Source organism: Haemorhous mexicanus, chromosome 16 (assembly GCF_027477595.1).
Source record: "Haemorhous mexicanus isolate bHaeMex1 chromosome 16, bHaeMex1.pri, whole genome shotgun sequence".
Classification (NCBI taxonomy): domain Eukaryota; kingdom Metazoa; phylum Chordata; class Aves; order Passeriformes; family Fringillidae; genus Haemorhous; species Haemorhous mexicanus.
In genome coordinates this window covers 8,318,453-8,337,084 of record NC_082356.1, presented here as the reverse complement: position 1 = coordinate 8,337,084, position 18,632 = coordinate 8,318,453, and the positions used below count along the sequence as shown (strand labels likewise).

General features: G+C 52.2%; 1 protein-coding gene and 1 pseudogene across 1 annotated transcript; both read right to left on the bottom strand.

The window, feature by feature from the left end:
- Window positions 1-18,632, bottom strand: part of LOC132334706 (zinc finger protein 850-like) — a 1,213,125-nt pseudogene that overhangs the window by 759,740 nt on the left and 434,753 nt on the right.
- Window positions 10,894-16,985, bottom strand: LOC132334847 (hydrocephalus-inducing protein homolog). Its single transcript, XM_059861030.1, has 2 exons — window positions 16,790-16,985; window positions 10,894-11,122 (listed from the first exon to the last, which is right to left on the bottom strand). Exons 1-2 carry the CDS (start codon window positions 16,963-16,965, stop codon window positions 11,023-11,025), a joined length of 276 nt encoding a protein of 91 aa, XP_059717013.1. The 5' UTR covers window positions 16,966-16,985; the 3' UTR covers window positions 10,894-11,022.

The window sequence follows — 18,632 nt, the reverse complement described above, 5'->3', positions numbered from 1 at the left end:
CTGCCCCAAGCAGGCCCCAAATCTGCCCAAAGTCACTCTGGATACACACCAAACAATCTGCCCCAAATCCCACCAAAATCCTCCATGGTTTGACCCAGGGCTCTCTCATCATTTTTAAGGATTTTTCAGAGTTCCAAGAAATGATCTCTCAGCTCTGTGGGAAGCCTCCTCTAAACTGATGGCGTTGTGACATCTCCTCTAAGGAATCAGATGCAGCCCCAATTATTTATTACAGAACCACTCCAACAGTTTGCTGGGTTTAAAGCATCTCTGTGCTGAGGGAATTTTGGAGGAGACAGCTATTGGGTGGTTCATTAGTCTGTCACCCCCAGACCTTCACTCCTAAGTGCCATTCTCAAGAGCCTTGTTTTAAATTACCTTTAGGGAATTCTCTCCCACTTAGAGCTGGGGTGGTGGCCAGGCCTCAGCTCTGCCTGGATGGGAATTTGCCAACAGAGCCAGATGTTTTCTGCATCAAAACGAGATTTGAGTTGCTTGGACTTGGCAATCTGACCCTCTAGACATGACAGTTGAAGTATTTTTAAAGGGAGCTTGGGAATTATTGTCTGGAAATAATGATCCAGGTCCCCCTGAATGGAGGTTTGTCAGCTGTTTGCAGACTCTGGGATGATGGTACATTATTTCAGAGATTGCTATTTACCTAATTCCACCTATGCTGTTAGTTTTGTCTGCTATTTGAAATATTCCTGATTGTTGTGTCCAAATTATTTCTAATTGCTGTAAGTTTCTTGTCCACTGCATGAATTATTTTACCATGATGTTGCTTCATACTCATAACAAAAGACATGCATCTCATTCTTAAAAAACAAAAAAGAAGAGGAATGAACGCCTTAAGAACGTTCAAATAATGCAAATTGTACATGAGAAATTTGGACAACTAATCATTCTGAATGATGCAATATTTACATGAGTAATTTGGAAAAAAGATCATCACATCTAAATCCCAACTGAGTGTTCCACAGTGAAGCCCAATTGATTCATTACCTTCAGGAGAAGATGTGCCTGTGTTTTATCATCAGCAGCTCAAAGCAGTCACCTGTTCATTCCATCAGACACTGATCAGCTCTGAAAAAATGAGGCCCAGGGCAAAGAGAAATAACCTCATCACCTTGCAGCCTCTGTGGCCAGAGCAGGAGCAGGAGGAGGACTGCCAAGACATGGCTGGGTCTGGAAACTGACAGAGGCACTTTGCCAACAAAAGCCTCATGGCACCCTCATGGTACAGTGCTCCTACTGACCTTCTCCAGTTATTCCCTGTTCCAGCTCCCAGGAGGACATTCAGGGATGGCAAAGATCAACATTTCCAGCTAATGGACTTTCTCATACTCCTCAACTAATTGGAAGCAATGGTCATTTCTTTCCATTTCCCCAAGAGACATTGGACATTATTCTTCTGTTTTCTCATGCTGCAAAACCCTGTGTCAATGACTTGATAGAATTTGGTAAGAATTGTTGATTGTAATTGTTCTTTTATCTACCTTATCCCATATCTAATAGATAACCAGTGATAACCTTGATGAGATAATACCCTCACAAGAGTGAGCAGTTTCAACATCAGAACATAGGAGCCTTTTTTAAATGAACAAAAAGGGGGAGATGCCATAGACAGGTAGGATAATGATAAAAGAAAGGCCCTATGAAATCAGGCCTTGCTCTGCTCTATTAACAGCTGGCCTGTCATCTCCTCTGAGTGCAGCTAAGCAGTTACAAGTTCCCATGTGAAGCTATTTTGAGAATAAGACTTGGTGAACAATCTATTCTGAGGGTGAGAAACAAATGCACCTGCAACAAGAAGGGATTTGTCCCATGAGAATCAGTGAAGAGAACAGGTAAACAATACAATAGAGAGATTTGATGCACAAGTAAAATCTATTTTATTAACCAATAACAGAATAACTGCTAAGAAATTTGTTAACTAACTGAAATTGAACACAAAGTCTGATAAACTGTGTAAAATTAGTTGTGTGAATAAAAAATTAGGAGTCTTTCTCTATCCCAGGTGGTTTCTCTGGGATTTCAGTTCCCCCCCTTCTTTTGGACTTTGGCTTTCCCCCTCTGTGGGGCTTTGGTGACCTTCTTCTCTGGGGAGTTAGTTTCTTTCTTCTCTGGGCCTTTTTTTAACTTCTTCTCTGGGGATTTTGTTTCCTTTTTTGGGATTTTGGTTTCCTTCATCTCTGGTGGTTTGCTTTTCCCCTTCTCTGCTTTTGGAGGTTGCTTCCCCACAGAGACTCCCTTCTTTCCCTTCTTCAGCCTCTCTTCCTCCTTCTGCCTCTTTTCTTCCTCTAAGGCTTTTGCCTCCTCCTCAGGCTTTTGAGCTGGCTGTTTCAGTTCCCTTCTGCAGACAAAACAGAAAACATGGCTGAGAGTCCCCACCAGAAACTTGGGCTCACCAGTCCTGGCTGGCCCTGCACTTCATTCCTTGACCCTGAGGCCATTTCCGTGAATTCTCCTCAACCCACAGAGGCTGGGAACATCCCAAGTGAGGGCGTTGGTGGAAGGGGACCTCCAGGACCAGCCAAACCTGAGCTTTGCCATCATCAGCTCTTGACTGTGCAAGCTTCCTCTTAAGGCTCAGCCAGAGCCCTCCAGCCCAGTGCCAAAGGCTGATCCACCAGCTCTCTGTGCTGGTGCTGAAAATGCCCTTTGTCTCTTGGCTTCCCAGGTTAGAGCAGAGCACAGACTGCTCACATCTGCTTCTCTCTCCTACCATTCTTACTCAGCTCATTCAGCCCCTTCTCCCTGGGCACAGCTGAAGCATGATTTTAAAGGGTTAAGATTTCAGCTGAGGGTTAGAAGCAATTCCCATGGATCAGGATGTAAGGTAGATAGGCAGACCATGGGTTAATGATTATGAGATGCTTAAGGTGGAGCTGATTGTTCCATTGTTTACCATTAGGAGCTTCTTTCTAGAAGGAAGTGGAGTAAGTGAACTGTTAGAAGAACAAATTGAAACCAGTAGAACAATGGTTAGCACCTGGGCTTGATGTCAATCCATCACTAAGCAGGGGACCTTGGATGGTGCCAGAGGGTCACAGAGACCTGATGAAGACATTCCTGACTTCATCCCTTCAGACCACCGACCCAATTCAAGAGAAGAACTGCACAGGTGTGAAGGACCAATGACCTCATTTGAATACAGAGCAGGGATGGGAGGTGCTGGGGCTGTGCAGATGTATTGTATGTAAGATCTTGGGAAATAAAGAGAGGGCAGAGAACCTTGGGCAGCGCGGTCACGCCTTTTAGGGACGGCTCTGGTGCCGCCCGCCGGTGTTAATAAACACACCACTGTCTGACTTTAATTAGTTAGAGAGTCTCTGTCCCTGATCTTCGGTTTTAAGGACTCCTAGTCTGCTCCTTAATGAGAACAATCCTGTCAGTCAGAAAGCAAAGGCTGCAGGAACTCCTCTCCTGCCAGACAGGCTCTTGGCAGCCAGATTTCCTGCTGGAACCCAGCTGTGACCAAGCAAACCAGGGCTGGCTGCCATGGAAACCACTGGAAGCAGCCTCATCCATCTCCTCCCCATGAAACCAACTTCAGCCTGGCCTGAAGAAGTCCTGATGCACAGGCTTGCTTTGAGCAGCCTATACTCCCAGCTCCACACTTGGCCTGTGTGTCCTGAGCTGGGCTGCCTTGCTGGAGCTGAGCTTCTCCTGTGCTTGCCTACTGCTGCAGCTGAAGGGGAGCCTCAAGGACATGAGCTTTTCTGGGTGCTGTCCCACCACAAGGAGAACCTGGCAGATCAGCATTGCAAGGACTTCATCTGGGGCAGGAGCAGGACCCAAAGCAAGGTTTGGTCTGTTCCCCACGCCTGCCCATCCCACAATGCCACTGCTTTGGTGAAGAAGGGAGATGATGAAGAAGATGCCACTCAACACCATGGACTTCAATACACCTCCAGAGGCAGTGCCAAGGCAAGCCCAGAGCCCAGCTCCCTGCAGGCAGCAGCTAAGCCAGGAGGGCTCAGCACTCCAATAGAGAAGAAGATGTTCTGTCTCAACAGAAGAAGGTCCTTCCTCTCTTGGGAGCCAGGGAGCTCAGAGTGGCCATCCCTGTGTTGCTTCTGGCCTTTGCTCTGCAGCACCTCTGAGCTCAGAGTCCTTGGAGCAGGGAAGCCCTGCAGGGACAAGAACCCATGGCAGAGCAGTAACCCATGCAAGGCTCACTCACCTCTCCCTGAGAGGTGCCTGAGAGCCACAGCTGATCTCCCGGGGGCTCAGGGAGGAGCTGACACCTGAGGCCTCTCTGGTCACCAGCACCTCGCAGGTGGGGCCTCCCTCCACGTGGCACAGCTCGGTGACATTGAAGGTGCTGCTGAGGTGGCCAGAGAAGGTGGAGGAGACCTGCTGGCTCTGTCCTGGCTGCAGCACACCTGAGAGTGGCAGGACACTGAAGGCCTGGATGGAAGACAGGAAAGATTGAGGTGTTGAGCATGGAAATGGATGCAGAAGAGCATCTTGGAGCAAAGTGCAGCTGGACCTGGAGGGGCCTATTCCCCAAACACTGCCAGAATCACCCTCACCTCCTCCTGCATCCATGCCACTGACCAGGGCAGGGACCATGGGGAAAATCTTCTCCCATGCTCACAGGTCAATGCATTAATTAGTACATTACATGAAAGGGAACTGGGATGTCTCCTGGCAGCAGAAATTCTCTCTGATGCACAACTTGCCTTGAAAAAGTTTAAGAACTTCCTGCTTTTAGAAAAGGAGGAGACTCAGAGTGAGAGCTTTTGGAGCTGAGCAAAGGAGTCCAGCCCAGCTCATCTGACTCCTGAGGCTCTTCCCCTCTCTCTGTGATTTAAATGCTGCTTTCTCAAGGTGCTACAGCAAAAGCTCCTGCAAAAATTTCCTATGGACCACCTGAGGAGTTCCAGGGGGAGCAGTGCCCTCCACAGGCGCTGCACAGCATCCTTGGGCAGCCCCACAACGTGTCCTGCACGGCCTCTCCAACAAGCAGCTGCTTCAGCAGCACTTTGTGCTGGGCCTGGAGGGAGGGGAGGCCCCTCTGTGGCCAGTGCTGAGGGCCCCCAGTGGCACTGGGAGCTCCAGCCCTGCTGGCCACACTGACAATGGGCAAGTGAGACAGATTCCCTCTTGCCTTCCAGGGGAGTGTGCACTATGTCCAGGGAGCACCTGAATCCCTCCAAGCCCCGTGGGAGGGGAGGGTTTTCAGGAGTTTGTGCTGGCACCTGAAAAACAAGCCATTTTCTATGCTGGGAGGAAGAGACAGCCACTCTGCAAAGTCTCCCTTTGTAAGAGAGCTTCAGGGCCAGCAGTGCAACAGCAGCTCTGGGGTGAAAGCAGAGCCCTGCACACAGGGAGTCTGGCTGGCTTGGGAAGAGGCTCCATGGAGATCAGGACTCATCCCAGCTTGATCTGGGAAGGAAGCTGGAGCTCTGACCATGATGATGCAGACAAAAGCCTCATCTTACATTGGGAAGGAAACAAGGCAAAACATCCCACACTCAGCACAGGCCTGTAGGATCTGAGTCAGCTTCTCCAAGGAAAACTCTCCTGTTTCTCCCTCCCACTCACCCCATGTCCAGCCACTGACCCTGCTGCCCAGCCCACTGCCAGGGCACAGGACAGCAGGGTAGCAAAAAGGGAGGTCAGCACGAGCATGACTTGGTGCTGGCAGGCTGGGGAGGCAACACAAGCACTGGGTGGACAAGCAAATCTACCTCTGCTCCTGAAGAGTGGGCAAGATCCTGCACTTCTCTCAGGGCTGGGACTGGCTCCTCCTTTCTGATTTTGAAGTGCCGCCATCGAGATGCCCAGGAATCCAAGCTGCTTCTCTGCTCCTTTGGTGGTTGGGGCTTGAATTTTGGTGGGTGAAGCTCATCTCTGGAAAATAAGAGAACTATGAACAGGGACCTGCAGTGGGAGGGAGGGACACCTGCACCAGCAGCTCCTGGTCAGGATGCAGCCCCTGGCTGGGTGCTGGCACCTTGAACTGAGAAATGGTTTGATCCAGCCCTTCCCAATCCAGGCTGGAGCAGCTCTGCTCTAAAGGCAGCCCAGGGATGACACTGAGCTGCTGCAGCAGCTGCAACTGCTTGCACTGAGCAGCTCCAGAGGACAGGCATGAACACCTTGTGGGGATGCCAAAAGCACAGTGGGAGAGGAAAAGACAGAGAAGGCAAGCAAAAAGGTGAGATCTGAGGCACCCAGGGGCAGACCCAGCCAGTGCCCAGCCAGCACAGCCCCCCCAGTGCCCAAGGCCAGAATCTCTGCAGCTCCACCAGGGATTTATCAGGAATGATCCCCTGACACTGCTGGGGGCTTGCTTGACATTTTCCAACACTCCCAGGTGACTCAGGTCCCATTCCCCATCCATACATACACAGGCTGTGGTGCTGGGATCCTGCCAAGCTCTGTCACCCTTGGGCTTGGGGAGGTTTCTGCCAGCCGTCCTGAGCTCCATAATTGTGCTCTCTGTGGCAGGAAGCAAGCAAGAAAGATTTAAAAAAACCCAAAACCAAACCACAACAGGGAAACCTAAAAAACCTTCAACAGCTCAACCCTGCTCAAGTTATTTCTTTAGGGACACCTAGCACTCTCCAGCTGAAATGCTGGGCTTTTGGGGAAAAAGAAAATTACATGTTCACCTCCAAATTGAAAAGGATTAAGGTAAGAGAACCTTTCAAACTACAAATTATTGGCCCAAAGGTAAAAGATTTGCCAGAAATCTTTAGTTAAGACCAGGCTGACAGTTAAACAACTGGTTCTTCTGGTGGGGAGAAACCCTCCTTTTTAAGGGAAGCAGCCTGAGAGTTGAAAGCAACTGTTTTGTCAAACTTCAGGCTCCCTGGCACAGCCTGCATTGCCTGTTCTTCCTGTTCACTGATTTACAGGCAGTGTCACAATGGCCCAGGCTCAGATGTTTGCTGCTATCCAGGGAATTCGGCATCACCATTTCCATATGTCTTAATGTAAGTTTCATTTCTTGCAAGCACTCTTGAAATGCCAGCTTTCCTTTCTTTTACAGAAAGCTCAAGGTTCCCAGAAGTCTTCTGACCTCCTCTTTTGTGCTCAGAGAGATGGCATTTAAACCAGATGTTTCCAAAGTGAACAGCATTTTAAAGAACACTGAACTAAAATGACCCTGGATCCCAGCTTAGCCCAACTCCATTCTGTGTCAGACTCTGAGATTCCCACCTCTAAGGCACGAGCTGTTTGTGCCACCCATCCCTCCTGTCCTTCTCCACAGCAGCCTGGGCCTGTTTTCCCCAGAAGAATCCCTGTCCCTGTGCCCCTGCCAGGAGCAGTTGCCCACAGGCACACAGCTCCCCTTGCCCTCACCAGGGGGTTTCTCTCATCCCCGAACACGCCGATGAGAACGTTGGTGCGATGCTCGCCCAGCGCCTGCACCTCCACCACAACTGGGATCTCTGCTGTGCTCTGGGGCTGGACAATCCCACAGGGCTGGGGGCTGCAGTAGAACACAGCAGAGTCCTCCTTGCGTTTCTGGAAGGGACAGAATGAAATGCAGCTTCAGAGGCACCTCTCAAGAAACTTTAGACTCCTTTACATCCACCTCAACAGCAACTTACACACACGTTTAAAACTCCCCAGGACAAAGGTAAAAGGCACAAACAAGATGCAAGAATTGAAGGCTTAGCACTCCCAGGGGATCCTGCAAGGAGGCTGCCAGCACAGGCACTGGTGTCTGTGGATGCAGCAGCTTTTCTCAGCCCTCTAAGATCTCCCACAAGAAAACACCCTGAAGACTAGAACATCAACTGTTCCCTCAGCAGCTTACACTGCCTCCTCAAGTTTACATTCGGGTAGGATCCTGTTCTCAGCAGATCTTTAAGACTGAATAGAAAGCAGCAAAGTCTTATCCAAACCCTTTTTTCCCCTAATAATCTCCTCAATAATATTAGACAGGAGGAGGTGGATGTGATGCCAAACCTGGGGAATAAGCCCGTAGCAGCCAGGAAGGTGGCTGGGATTCCTGATGACGAGCTTCCTCTCGTAGGACACCTTCAGGTGGCACTCATCGTACTGGAGCACATAGGGGGACACTTGGAGCTCAGGAACGAGACATCTGGGCAAAGAGATGACCCCAGGGGAATCAGAGATACTGAGAGAATGGAGAACGTTTACCCCCAAAGACTGTGCAATGGAGCAGAACACATTGGTCACTGTCAAATGGACATTTAACAGCCCTACAGGGATAAATTGCCTTCTGCCTCTTCCCACTCAAACAGGTCTTGTACAGGAGGGGCAAACCCTGAGAGGCAGCACCCAGAGGCTGCCAAGTGCCCCAGGCAGAGCACTTTGTGCCACAGCTGCTTCAGCCCCTCCTTTGCCCAAGAAGCCTTGCAAGGACTCCTGTCACAGTCCCAGTGATCCACGAGCTCTGGGGGAGCCTTCCCAACAACGATCAGGGCTCACTAAGGCTCAAGGAACACACAGCTCCAGTGTCTCAGGAAAAATGACTCCCTTCTCTGCCATGGTGCTGTTTTCCCGCCTGAGAACTCAGCTCTTTGCCCCAGCCCTGGAGGGCACGAGACACCAGCTGCCCTCCAGAGTGGCTGATCACCCCCTCCCAGGCCCTGCAGCTCCCTCCCTCCTTCACTGCACAACTCCAGGCACTGACTGGCCCCAGCTCCACCTGCTTTACAGAATGGCAGCCCAGGCACTGACTGGATGGCTCTGCCTGGGACAGGGAACAGCACCAGGGAGCTGCATCCCTCTGGGCATTCAACTGGCACCCACAGCAGCACAGCAGGATGCAATTCTGCTGCAGCAACAACGACTTTTGGTCTCAACTCTGAGAACATTACAGCTCAAAATGGGAAGGAGAGGGAAGGAGAAAAACTGGAGCTGAGCTGCCACATCCAGGGCTGCTTTCCCCTCCTAAGACCTTGCCCTCGCCACTCTTACTGGGAGCCACTTCTCCCTGCCATGTGCCCTCATGAACAGAAGCAGAGTCTCACTCTCAGCAGGCTGCTTGCTGTGGCCCAAACCAGTGCACGCTGGTCACAACCAGCACAACTCCACCTCCTGCAGCAAGAAGGAGAGGAGGCCCTCGGGAAATTTGTTCCACCTCAAGCACCAAAACCCAGGCCAAGAAATGATACCATTCCTGGTCCCTTTAGAAGAGGGCCCAGGACCGTGCTGGGCTGTGAGCAGGGCTGCTTTTCACCACAGGCTGCTGTCCAAGCCCTGCTGTTCTCATGTCCAGCTGGCACAACATGAGGCCATTAAGCAGCACTTCTCCTTGGCAGCTGCAGCCAGCAAAGCCTGTGCAAGGCAGTGCCTGGGGGAGGCCAGGCAAGGGCTGGTACCTGGCTGTGATGACCAGTGTTGCCACTCCCTTGCCAATGCCCTCCACGTCCACCAGCATCCTCCGGCGGAACTCCATCACCGTGTTGGAACACAGGGTCACCTGGTGGAAGAGAAGAACAGGAAATTCTTCCTTACAAAAGCTCATTACCCACCTGTGATATCCTCCAGTTCTTGAGGAGGATTTGGCCTTCATTCTTCTGCAGCTCCATGTGCAGAGCACAGTCTCAGAGTAACAAAAGCCTTCTGGCAATACCAGATTTGTTAAACACACCTTGCTATCAGGGCATAGGTCAGCTACATTCAAACATTAGACTAAAGCTCTTTGCAATACTGAATTCAAATTAAGGGTCCAATTTCTCATCTGACTACAATGACATCCATGCAGAGGAAATCTGACTTGAACACAATGAGTTCAGTTTTACAGCAGCAAGCTGAGGGCAAAGTGTGGCCCAGCAGGTGCTGGGCACTTCATGGCTGCCGTGGGACCCGGAGCCCGGGCTGGCTCTCAGAACTCTGGCCCCATGCCAGGAGTGGGGAACTGCCTCAGGATGGGCACTTACCAGAGGCAGAACCCTCAGAGCCACTTGCTCTATGGTGCAAGAGACAAGCCACGACAGGGAGCAGGCAGAGAAGAAAGGAGGAGGCTCCCTGTCTTGAAGTTCCACAAGGAAGGGTTTACTCCAAGCAAGGGGATCAGAGGCAAAAGAGCCCTGGGCACTGCTGTGCATTGGCTTTTGTACAGACACAAATCAGGGGGGGATACAAACAGCAAACCAATAGGGAATCCTCAAGGGGAGCAGTGAGGGGATTACATCAAGTGTACATCTGGGGCCACTTGGGGTAGGAGGGTGGAGAGGATGGCTCACAAGGGCCAATGGGGCCTCCAGGAATAGGGGAATTCCAAAGGGATGTTGCAGTCAGGGATTGGCTCGAGGTCAAATTGGCAAAGATGGTTGGGGAATAAAGGGGGTGGGTTGCCTTGAAAGGCAGGGAAAGAGCTGGAACAAGGGGCAAGGAATGGAATGGGGGACAGCTTTGAGGGAGGGTGAAACCCAGGGGTAAACCAACTCGGGGAGAACATGGGGGTACAACAGAACAAACCACTTATTAAGAAAACAATAAAATAAATTTGAACCACTACACATGGCTGCAAAGTTTTCTGTCCTCTCTAGAGATTCCTGCAGTGAACACAAATCATTCTGCTCCCCAGGAGCGGGGGAAATGAGACCAAGAAGAAAAGCTAACTGCTTTATACAATGACATCTCTCTAACAGCCACCTTCTGCCATCATCCTTGCTCTGCCCACTTGCAATCAAATCAATCGCTCTCAAAAACACAAGAATGGCTTCAGGCCTTGACCATCAGGTATGTCACCTCAGCAGATGATTTTGGAAACCAAACAGTGCCCCTGGAGGAACATCCCGAGTAAGCCAGCAAGCAGAGGCCTCCCAGCAGTGCAGATCTCTCCCTCCCACCATGCTCAAAGCTGACACCAGAGCTAAAGCCCTCCCACACTCCAGTGCAGCTTCAGCCCTGGTGCTGCAGCGTCTGTGGCTGGACTCTGGCTGTACCTCGATGTCCTGGTGTCCCTGGGGGAGGATGGTCCCTCGGCTGGGATTCATGGTGAACTCCCTGGGCTCCACATAGAAGTGGATTCCCTTCCTCCAGGCTGGGTCGCTGTGCCTGCGGATCTGATCCACGCTGTCAACAGCCGGCTGCGTGCCATCGTCCGACATGCGGAGCTGGAACGTCAGCGGCACCGCGGAGCTGTTGGTGAGGCGACAGCGCTGGGTGTAGGGAAAGCCTGGCAAAGGACACAAATATCCAGTCAGGCACCCATGATGGCATGATCCTGGGGTGAATATCCTGGCAGGATCAAAGTGGGATTGAAGTTCAGCTCTTTATTATCTGAACTACAGCCCACCGAGAAGCTGCGTGAGGAATTAATCGTCACTTAGTTCCCTTTGAGACAGATTCCAGACTGCAGCCTTGAAAATGCCCACTCCTAGCCCTGCTCAACACTGCAAGCTTCTCTCTTTGGGATAGGGAGGAGCTCCCTCACCTGCCCCAAACCAGCACCACTTATCTCTCAGTGATGGGTGTGCACCCAGACCCAGCATTTTCTCTGAGAATTCAAGCTGTCAAATTCCCTGGGAAGCCTGCCAACACTCCCACTGTTTTCAAGAGATATAAACAGTGAGTCGTCATGGAGAAGAAGCTACAGCAAAAGAAAGTGAGGATGGAATCAGGAACTAGAACGTGGTGCAAAGCACCCTAATGCAGCTTCTCTCTGCAGCATCCTTTAGGCATCTCTTGGTTTGGGCCAAACAGACTGAGCACGGGACAGCTCAGAGCCCACTCAGCTGGGGGTACACCCAAGCCTTGCTTTGAGATTAGCAATTAGGAATCAGCTCCCACCTCACCCAACAAACAGGGACATCACAGCCATGCTGCTCACTGGGATTGCTGCCTGCAAGGGTTTAGCCCACTTTAGCTCTGAGATTTGCTTTCCATCCTGGAAAGCCAGAGATACAGCCACTCATGGTGGGGATGTCCTGCAGAGCCCACAGAGCAGCCACAACCTGCTCTGCAGGGCACACCTGGCTGGGCTGGCCAGCTCTGTGGGGAGGAGACTTCTCCCCAGGCCTGCTCACCAAGAGTCCCTGGAACACAGATGGGGACTGCAGGTGCAGCCCAGAGCTTCTCTGGGCCCATCCAAGTGACCACTGCCAGCTCCAGCAGTGACTCCAGCAGGGAGGCAGGACAGGCACAAAAAGGACAAACGCAGATGTCAAAACCTCAAACGAGACTGAGCTCAGCACATGCAGACAACAGTCAAAAGTTACAAAGAAGCAAAGATACAACAGCTGCCTTCAGTTTGAGAGACCTTAGGAATGAAATTGGATTCAGCAGGATCAATCTCCTGGTTCAGAACCATATTTCCATCTGTTGCCTTGCTTGTTTCATTTCTTCAAAAGGCATCTTGACAAGTGCCTCTGTACTGATGCAGGCTGGAGAAGAAGCAGCTCAGGAAAGGCAATGAGTTTCCTTCCAAAGTTCAGGAACTTCATTGTTCTGGGTTTAGGCTTTGCAGTGAATTATGTCCTGGGTCTGGGAAGGGGCAGAGGGGTTTTGGGGGCTTTTGGCCCTGGGGCTGGGCTTTTCCCTTCAGGGTTTTTTGGGATTTCAGGTGTGATACCGGGGGCGGCTGTGCAGTCGGAGCTGAGCTCGGGCAGGGAGCGGAGCTTCCCTTCCTCCCGCTCGGGGATCGAAGCTCGGCCGCTGCTGCTGCGGGAGGTTGTGTGCTTGGCCCCGGGACTGCCCTGGCTGCAGCTCAGCGCTGCCATCGACCCTGCCTGCCTGCCCTGCTCCTGCCTGCTGCTGCTCCGCACTGCCGACATCCCCCTGCCCTTTGGCAGTGGGAAACGTCTGTTCTTGCCTCCTTGTCTGTGCTCTCCTGATCGAGTCTGGGAAAGAACTGTTATTCCTTTTCCCATAATTTTGCCTGGGAGCCCTGTCATTTCAAAGGTAGAATAATTTGGAGGGATGGGCTCATCTTTCCATTGCAGGAAGATTCCCACTTTCCTGGGCAGACATCTCCCTTTTAAAGCAGCACAGAGACCCCAGAAAATACTGACTTTCTATTCCTTGCTCCTATTGGATCTCCCAATGGCAAAATGCCACCTGAGGCAGCAGCAGCAGCAGCCCTGCAGTTCACAGCCTGGAGAGGTTGCTGGGGCAAAGCGTGAGTGAGGGATGCTGTTCTGTTGGAAGGCACAGATCCCTGAGGCTGTGTCCCAGCCCAGGGAACACTCACCAAAGGAGATGTCCCCGAAGTCGAGCTCAGGGAGGTCGAAGTGTAAACTCGGTGCACTGATGCTGCCCCTGGAGGGCGAGGACAGAGGAGGAAATGGCTCGGTTAAAGGAATTGCAAAGGTCCGGCTGTCCTGGCTCGGGGGCACAAAACCTGGGCTCAGGGCACCCTGGGTTTCCAACCAACACAGCCCCATGTGCTCAGCACAGGGCCCCGTGCACAGGAGGCAGCTAAAGCCAAGTGGCCAGCAGCCAACAGCCACTGATGGGCTCTGGGCACAGGGCAGGCAGGAGAAGCCCCCAGGTTGTTGGTGGTTCCATGAAGGACCCTGAACACACACCCAGACATGGCTCTGTGCCTCAGTTTCCCCATCTGCAATGGGATGGACATAAAGGTGTCCCCACACACTTCTGTAAGCAGCCCTTCCAGCCACAGGTTCCCTGCTTTGCTCCTTCTTAGCTGGAACTGCTGTTCCCATGGAGGAGCTTTCTCAGCAGAGTTTGACCCACACAATCATTACAGACAGAGTTCTGAGACATGAATCCAGGCCATTCCCAAACATCCTCTGAAAGGAGCAGCAACAGTTCTAGCCAGGGGACAGATGGATCCTAGAGGAAAGGACCAGCTTGTCAGCAGTGCACCAGCTGGCACAGCCAAGAGCAACAGCTTCAGCAACCAAACCAGGGTGTCCTGAATCCAGCACAGCACCTCAGCTGTCCTTGAACTCAGCAGACAGACTCCAAAAGTCACCAACATCCACTGACATCAGCACTTGAAGCTGCACAACACTCACCAGCTGATTTCATGCTTGATGCCAATCAATGCCCACTCTGCCTTTTGGTTCAAACTCAAGGAGCAGTGACCTGGGCCTTGTGTTGTGTTCACAGGACTGCCCCTGGCTCTGCTCTGCACATCTCAACAAGAGACACCTGCCCTTGCCCAAGGAGAAAGCTGCTTATGCAGAAACACCCCATGACCACTTTGGGGGAGGCACAGAGGAGAATCAATTCTTTGATGGTGAAAGGTTCCCTCTTGATTTCCAAAATACAAAAGCAGCACTTTTCCTCCAAAAACAATGCCAGCATCATTGTTCCTCCACTATGGGCACACCTACTCACCACTTTTCTTTTGCTAAGTAAGAACTTCCTTGCTCTTTTTATCCATCTCCCTTATCGTCTTGGTGTAATCCAGTGCAGATTGCTTCCATTTCTTTACTGCCTTGAGCCAGTGCCTGCCAACAGCAGCAGCCCAGCTCCAAAGCTGCAGAGCAGCCAGCATCAGCTCTCCTGCTCCCACTACATTATCCCAGCAGCACATGGCTCAGGCTGGCAGGGACAAGGCCTCACGCTGCTGTGGTGCTGAGGACTGAGCTCTGCCTCCCCTGTGATCAGCCCTTCTCCCCTGTGCTGGGCCGGAATTATCTCTTGCCATGGCCCCAGCCCACGGGAGGATGCCCAAGTCCTTGGGACAGTTCCTGCTGCAGTTCCCTGACTCCCACCTCAGCCCTTTCCTGGCTGTGCCAAGGAGGCACCAGAGCACTCTGTGCACAGGAGCTGGGAGCACAGCTTGTCCCCCCCAGCAGGGCTGGCAGAGGTGAGCTGAGGCTGCTGCTGCCCACCCAGCATGGATTATTAACACAAGTTTTTACAAGCACTGCTGCTGCTGCAGAATCAGCCAGGCTGGCCCATCTCCAAAGTCCTGGGGGCCTTGCTGGGGGTTCAGCTGGGACATCCCAGAGCAGCTGCTGCCCAAGGCTGATCCATCCCACTGCCTGTGTATTTACCAGCAATGCAGTCTGGGACTCTGGGTCATCATGCAGGCTGGTAACTGCTTGCTTGGCTCAGCAGAGAAACTCTGTGCAATGTGCTGGAAATAATTATGCAGCTGTGTTTGTGTACAGTTTGGATTCAACAGGAGCAATCAGCATTGGTCACCAGGTAAAGAGCTCTTGCCTGACAAACACAAGACTCTGTGCTTTGGTGCTCAGGGACAGCCCAGGGGAAAAGTGCTTCTGCCCAGCAGCTGCTGGGCTTTGTGCTCTTCTACAGCACCACTGAGCAAACAAAAGTTCCTGGCCTTGGTGCTTTGCTGCTGGTCAATCTGTCACTTCAAAGTGTCTTCTGGGGACTTTGGTGATGAATGCATCACACACAAAAACAAAGGGAACATCTGGCAAGCTGAGCTTTGTTCATGTCAGCAGTGACAGCTGATGAACTTGCTTCAGGTTGTGCCCATGAAGGACCTCTGGCTGCAATGATGGGCTGAGCTGTTCCCATTGCCACTGGGGAGAACATCACTGCTGGCTGGTGGAGAAGCCTTGGGCCAGCAATGTTTATGGGCTGGACGTGAGACTTTGGAGGGAGGGGAGGAAAGACAAGGCCCCAGCAGCCCCAGAGCCAGATCAGTGCACGTGCTCCTGCATCTGCCCCGGGGCTGATGCCAGCCCTGCTGCAGCTCTCTGCTGGGGCTCGGGGGATCAGTGCCTGCTGGGGGCAAGGCACAGGATTCTTCCCTTAGTCTTTTGCCAGAAATTTCATCAGAACAGAGAAGCTGCCAGTTAGGGGAATCCCAGGCTTCAGCACTCCCTTCCATTCCATTCCCTTCCCACTCCTGCCCCCTGTTACATGCTCCTGCCCTCAGATGGCAGGATGGGAAGAACATTCCTGGAGGTGACTTCAGGGCTTGCCTGAGAAAGAAGGTGTCTTCTTTTCAAATTATCAGGAGAAGAGCATCCAGCCAAGTCCAGGACTCAGTTTCAGGCCTGAAAAACTGACTGCAATTCAGCCCCTTCACCTGCTACATCCCACCCTGGGCTGTACCCACCAGACTCCTCTCTTCCTGCTGTAGCAGTCATCTCTCACACACACCTGGCTCCCCAAGACCCAAGGACACAACCTCTACAGCTAAACTCAACTCCTCTGAATTTCAGCCAACATCACTAAGCTGTTCCCTGAGCCCACAGAGAGAAGAGCTGTGCAGGAGACATCCCTGACACTGTAATAACCAAATGAAAACCACTGCCAAGAGATGGGGCTGGCAAGCTCAGTTTTGGCCTTTTCTCTGTTCATTGTGAGCTGCTCTTTAAGACACTTCTCATCCTGTTAGATCCATCCTCTCAATGAATCACTACTGCACCTGACAGGCAGAAAAGATAAGGGATGGAGGGGGTTTTCATAGGTTGTTTTCTTCTGCTTTTTAGCTAGGTCCATTGATATGTTTGTTTCCTTGTATGGCATCTAAAGCCAGGTCCAGATCTCCCAATGGCTCCTTGCAATCCCCAGACACTGCTCTTGCTTTGAGCAGTGTGTTTGCTCAGATGATTGCCAGAGGTCCCCTCCAGGACCACTGGAAAGCCACGTGCCTGTGGCCTCCCAGAGAATGGGTCTATTTGACTGACAGTGCTGAGGAAGCATTTCAGGAGCTGCTTGTGCTCAGGAGGGTGCAAGCCAGCTACCAACATGTTCCAGCAGCCTCCAGCAAATCTGGGACAGAGAAAGCTCCAAGGCCACTGAAAGCAAGAGCAGATGCCATCCATCCTGCTCCCTTCCAGCCAGGCTGCAGGGCAGCAGCTGCAATGCTCTGGCTCCTTTTGCTGCTCTTTCCCAACTCTGCTGTCACCCAAAGGTGTTTTGCACAAGGACAGATGAGCTGCCTCACCTCTGGGTGCTCAGCTGGTAACGAGCTGCCCGGGTACCGACACTGTGCACCAGCAGAGTCTTCTGGGTGCTGCCCTGGACTGCACACTTGGAGGAGTCCAGCTGGGCAGGGAAGTCCAGGACAGCTCGGGCACCAATGGCCCGGATGGGCACAACGATCCTTTCCCTTGATGTCATGCAGACCAGCTGGTGGCAATAATCCTGCAGGAAAAGAAACTGCCTCAGCACAGGGCATTTAGTGCCATCCCCATGGCAGAAGAAGAACCATTACTATAACCCTCCAAGGGCATCAATTTACCTATTGCACCCTAAAATGAGCACTAAGTTATACTAATATGTCACATTTTAAAGGCACCGGGGCACTTTTGCAAAACCTATCTCTGTGGCATTCAGCTCTTGTGTCACTTCGGTCATACCCATACCCTAGGCCACCATAATTTTACTCTAAATTTTAATGATTGTTAAAGAATTCCTAAGTCCCTTCTAAGGAACATGGAGCTTGGGAACATAGGACATTCCTCTAGGTTTCTATATTCCCACTGTCTGAGAATAGGACAAAGTGTTCAACTGACTCTAAGCAGCAAAAGGAAGATGAGAAAACAGCTGCACCCAAAGAGATCCTGCACCTCTGGCCTGCTGTAGAAACATCAGTTGGCTCAGAACTCCTCTCCAACCAAGCCAGGAGAAGAACAGTGCCAAGAGGCAGCAGGATGCTGTTGGAAAGGGCCTCTCTTTGTTTCCCTGCAAGGTTTCCTTCCTTCCATGCCATGTCCTAAACCCTTCCCTATGAACAAGCCTCCAGATCAGAACATGAACCCTCCAGATCCCAGCACTGAGATCAGACTTGCCAGGGCCTCAGCACTGCTGTTCAAACCTCCCCACAAAAGCACCTTTGGCACGGGATGGGTGCCAGCTGACAGAGCAAGCACAGGGACAGGCATGAAGACAGAGCCCCAGCAGTGTCACTGCCACGGGCTCTGGGCTCACAGCTCTGCCTGCAGCTTGTACCTGCCCTGCACGAGCTCCTTCAGGCAGGTGTCCCAGTCCCCTGCAGCTCAGCAACCTCCTGCTGACCAAGGGCACCCAGAGCCCAGTGTGCCTGTGCCAGGCCGGGCTCACGGGCACAGCACATCCTCTGCCCTGGCCCTGCAGCTGTACCATGCTCACTTGTGCTCTGGGACAGCACAGCTGCAAGGCTGGAGAGCAGAGGGGGGGAAAAAGCACCGTCTTTGCTCCAGCCCAGGGGCAGGCAGGGAAGCTGGCGCCAGTCAGCAAGGAGGAAAGCTCTCTGACCTCTTGGTTCCTCTGGTGTTTTCCATCATCATGAAACCCCTTCCCCTGGACCTAGAGATGGCCCAACATCTATCAACAGCCCTCTGTCATTTCCATCCTGTTCCCTCTGCATCTTCCCTTGGCAATGCTCAGGGATGTGCAGGGAGGGGAAGCAGAGCCTGTCAGGCCTGGCTGCAGTGCCTGCCAGCACGGGCCAAGGTGTGACTGGCTGCAGGCTGCCTGCCCACGGCCTGAAGCCAAGCTCACAGCATGCAATGGGCTGGAGCCAGAGTGCAGGGAAAACAATGGCTGTGCAGATCATTCTGTGCTTTGGCTCCTCCACTCTCACCTTGTTCTCGGCGGGGCTGAAGCGGATGCGCACAGGGGCAGAGGCGCCTGCTGGCACCACATGGTACACATCCCTGGGGCATGCCAGCTGGAAATAAGGGCAGCTCTCCATGGATACCTTCACCAGCCAAGGAATCTGCAGCAAAGACACCAAATGATCATTGTGCCACTTGTGCCAACAGGACCAGAGGAGACCTGTCCGTGCCCTGCTGACATCCCTCCTT

Coding starts and splice junctions, on each gene's coding strand:
- LOC132334847 (XM_059861030.1), bottom strand. CDS start 16,965: ATGACATCAAGGGAAAGGATCGTTGTGCCCATCCGGGCCATTGGTGCC. Junction 11,123..16,789: donor TACCAGCTGAGCACCCAGAG/GTGAGGCAGCTC, acceptor GTCCTTTGCCAG/GCTTTCCCTACACCCAGCGC.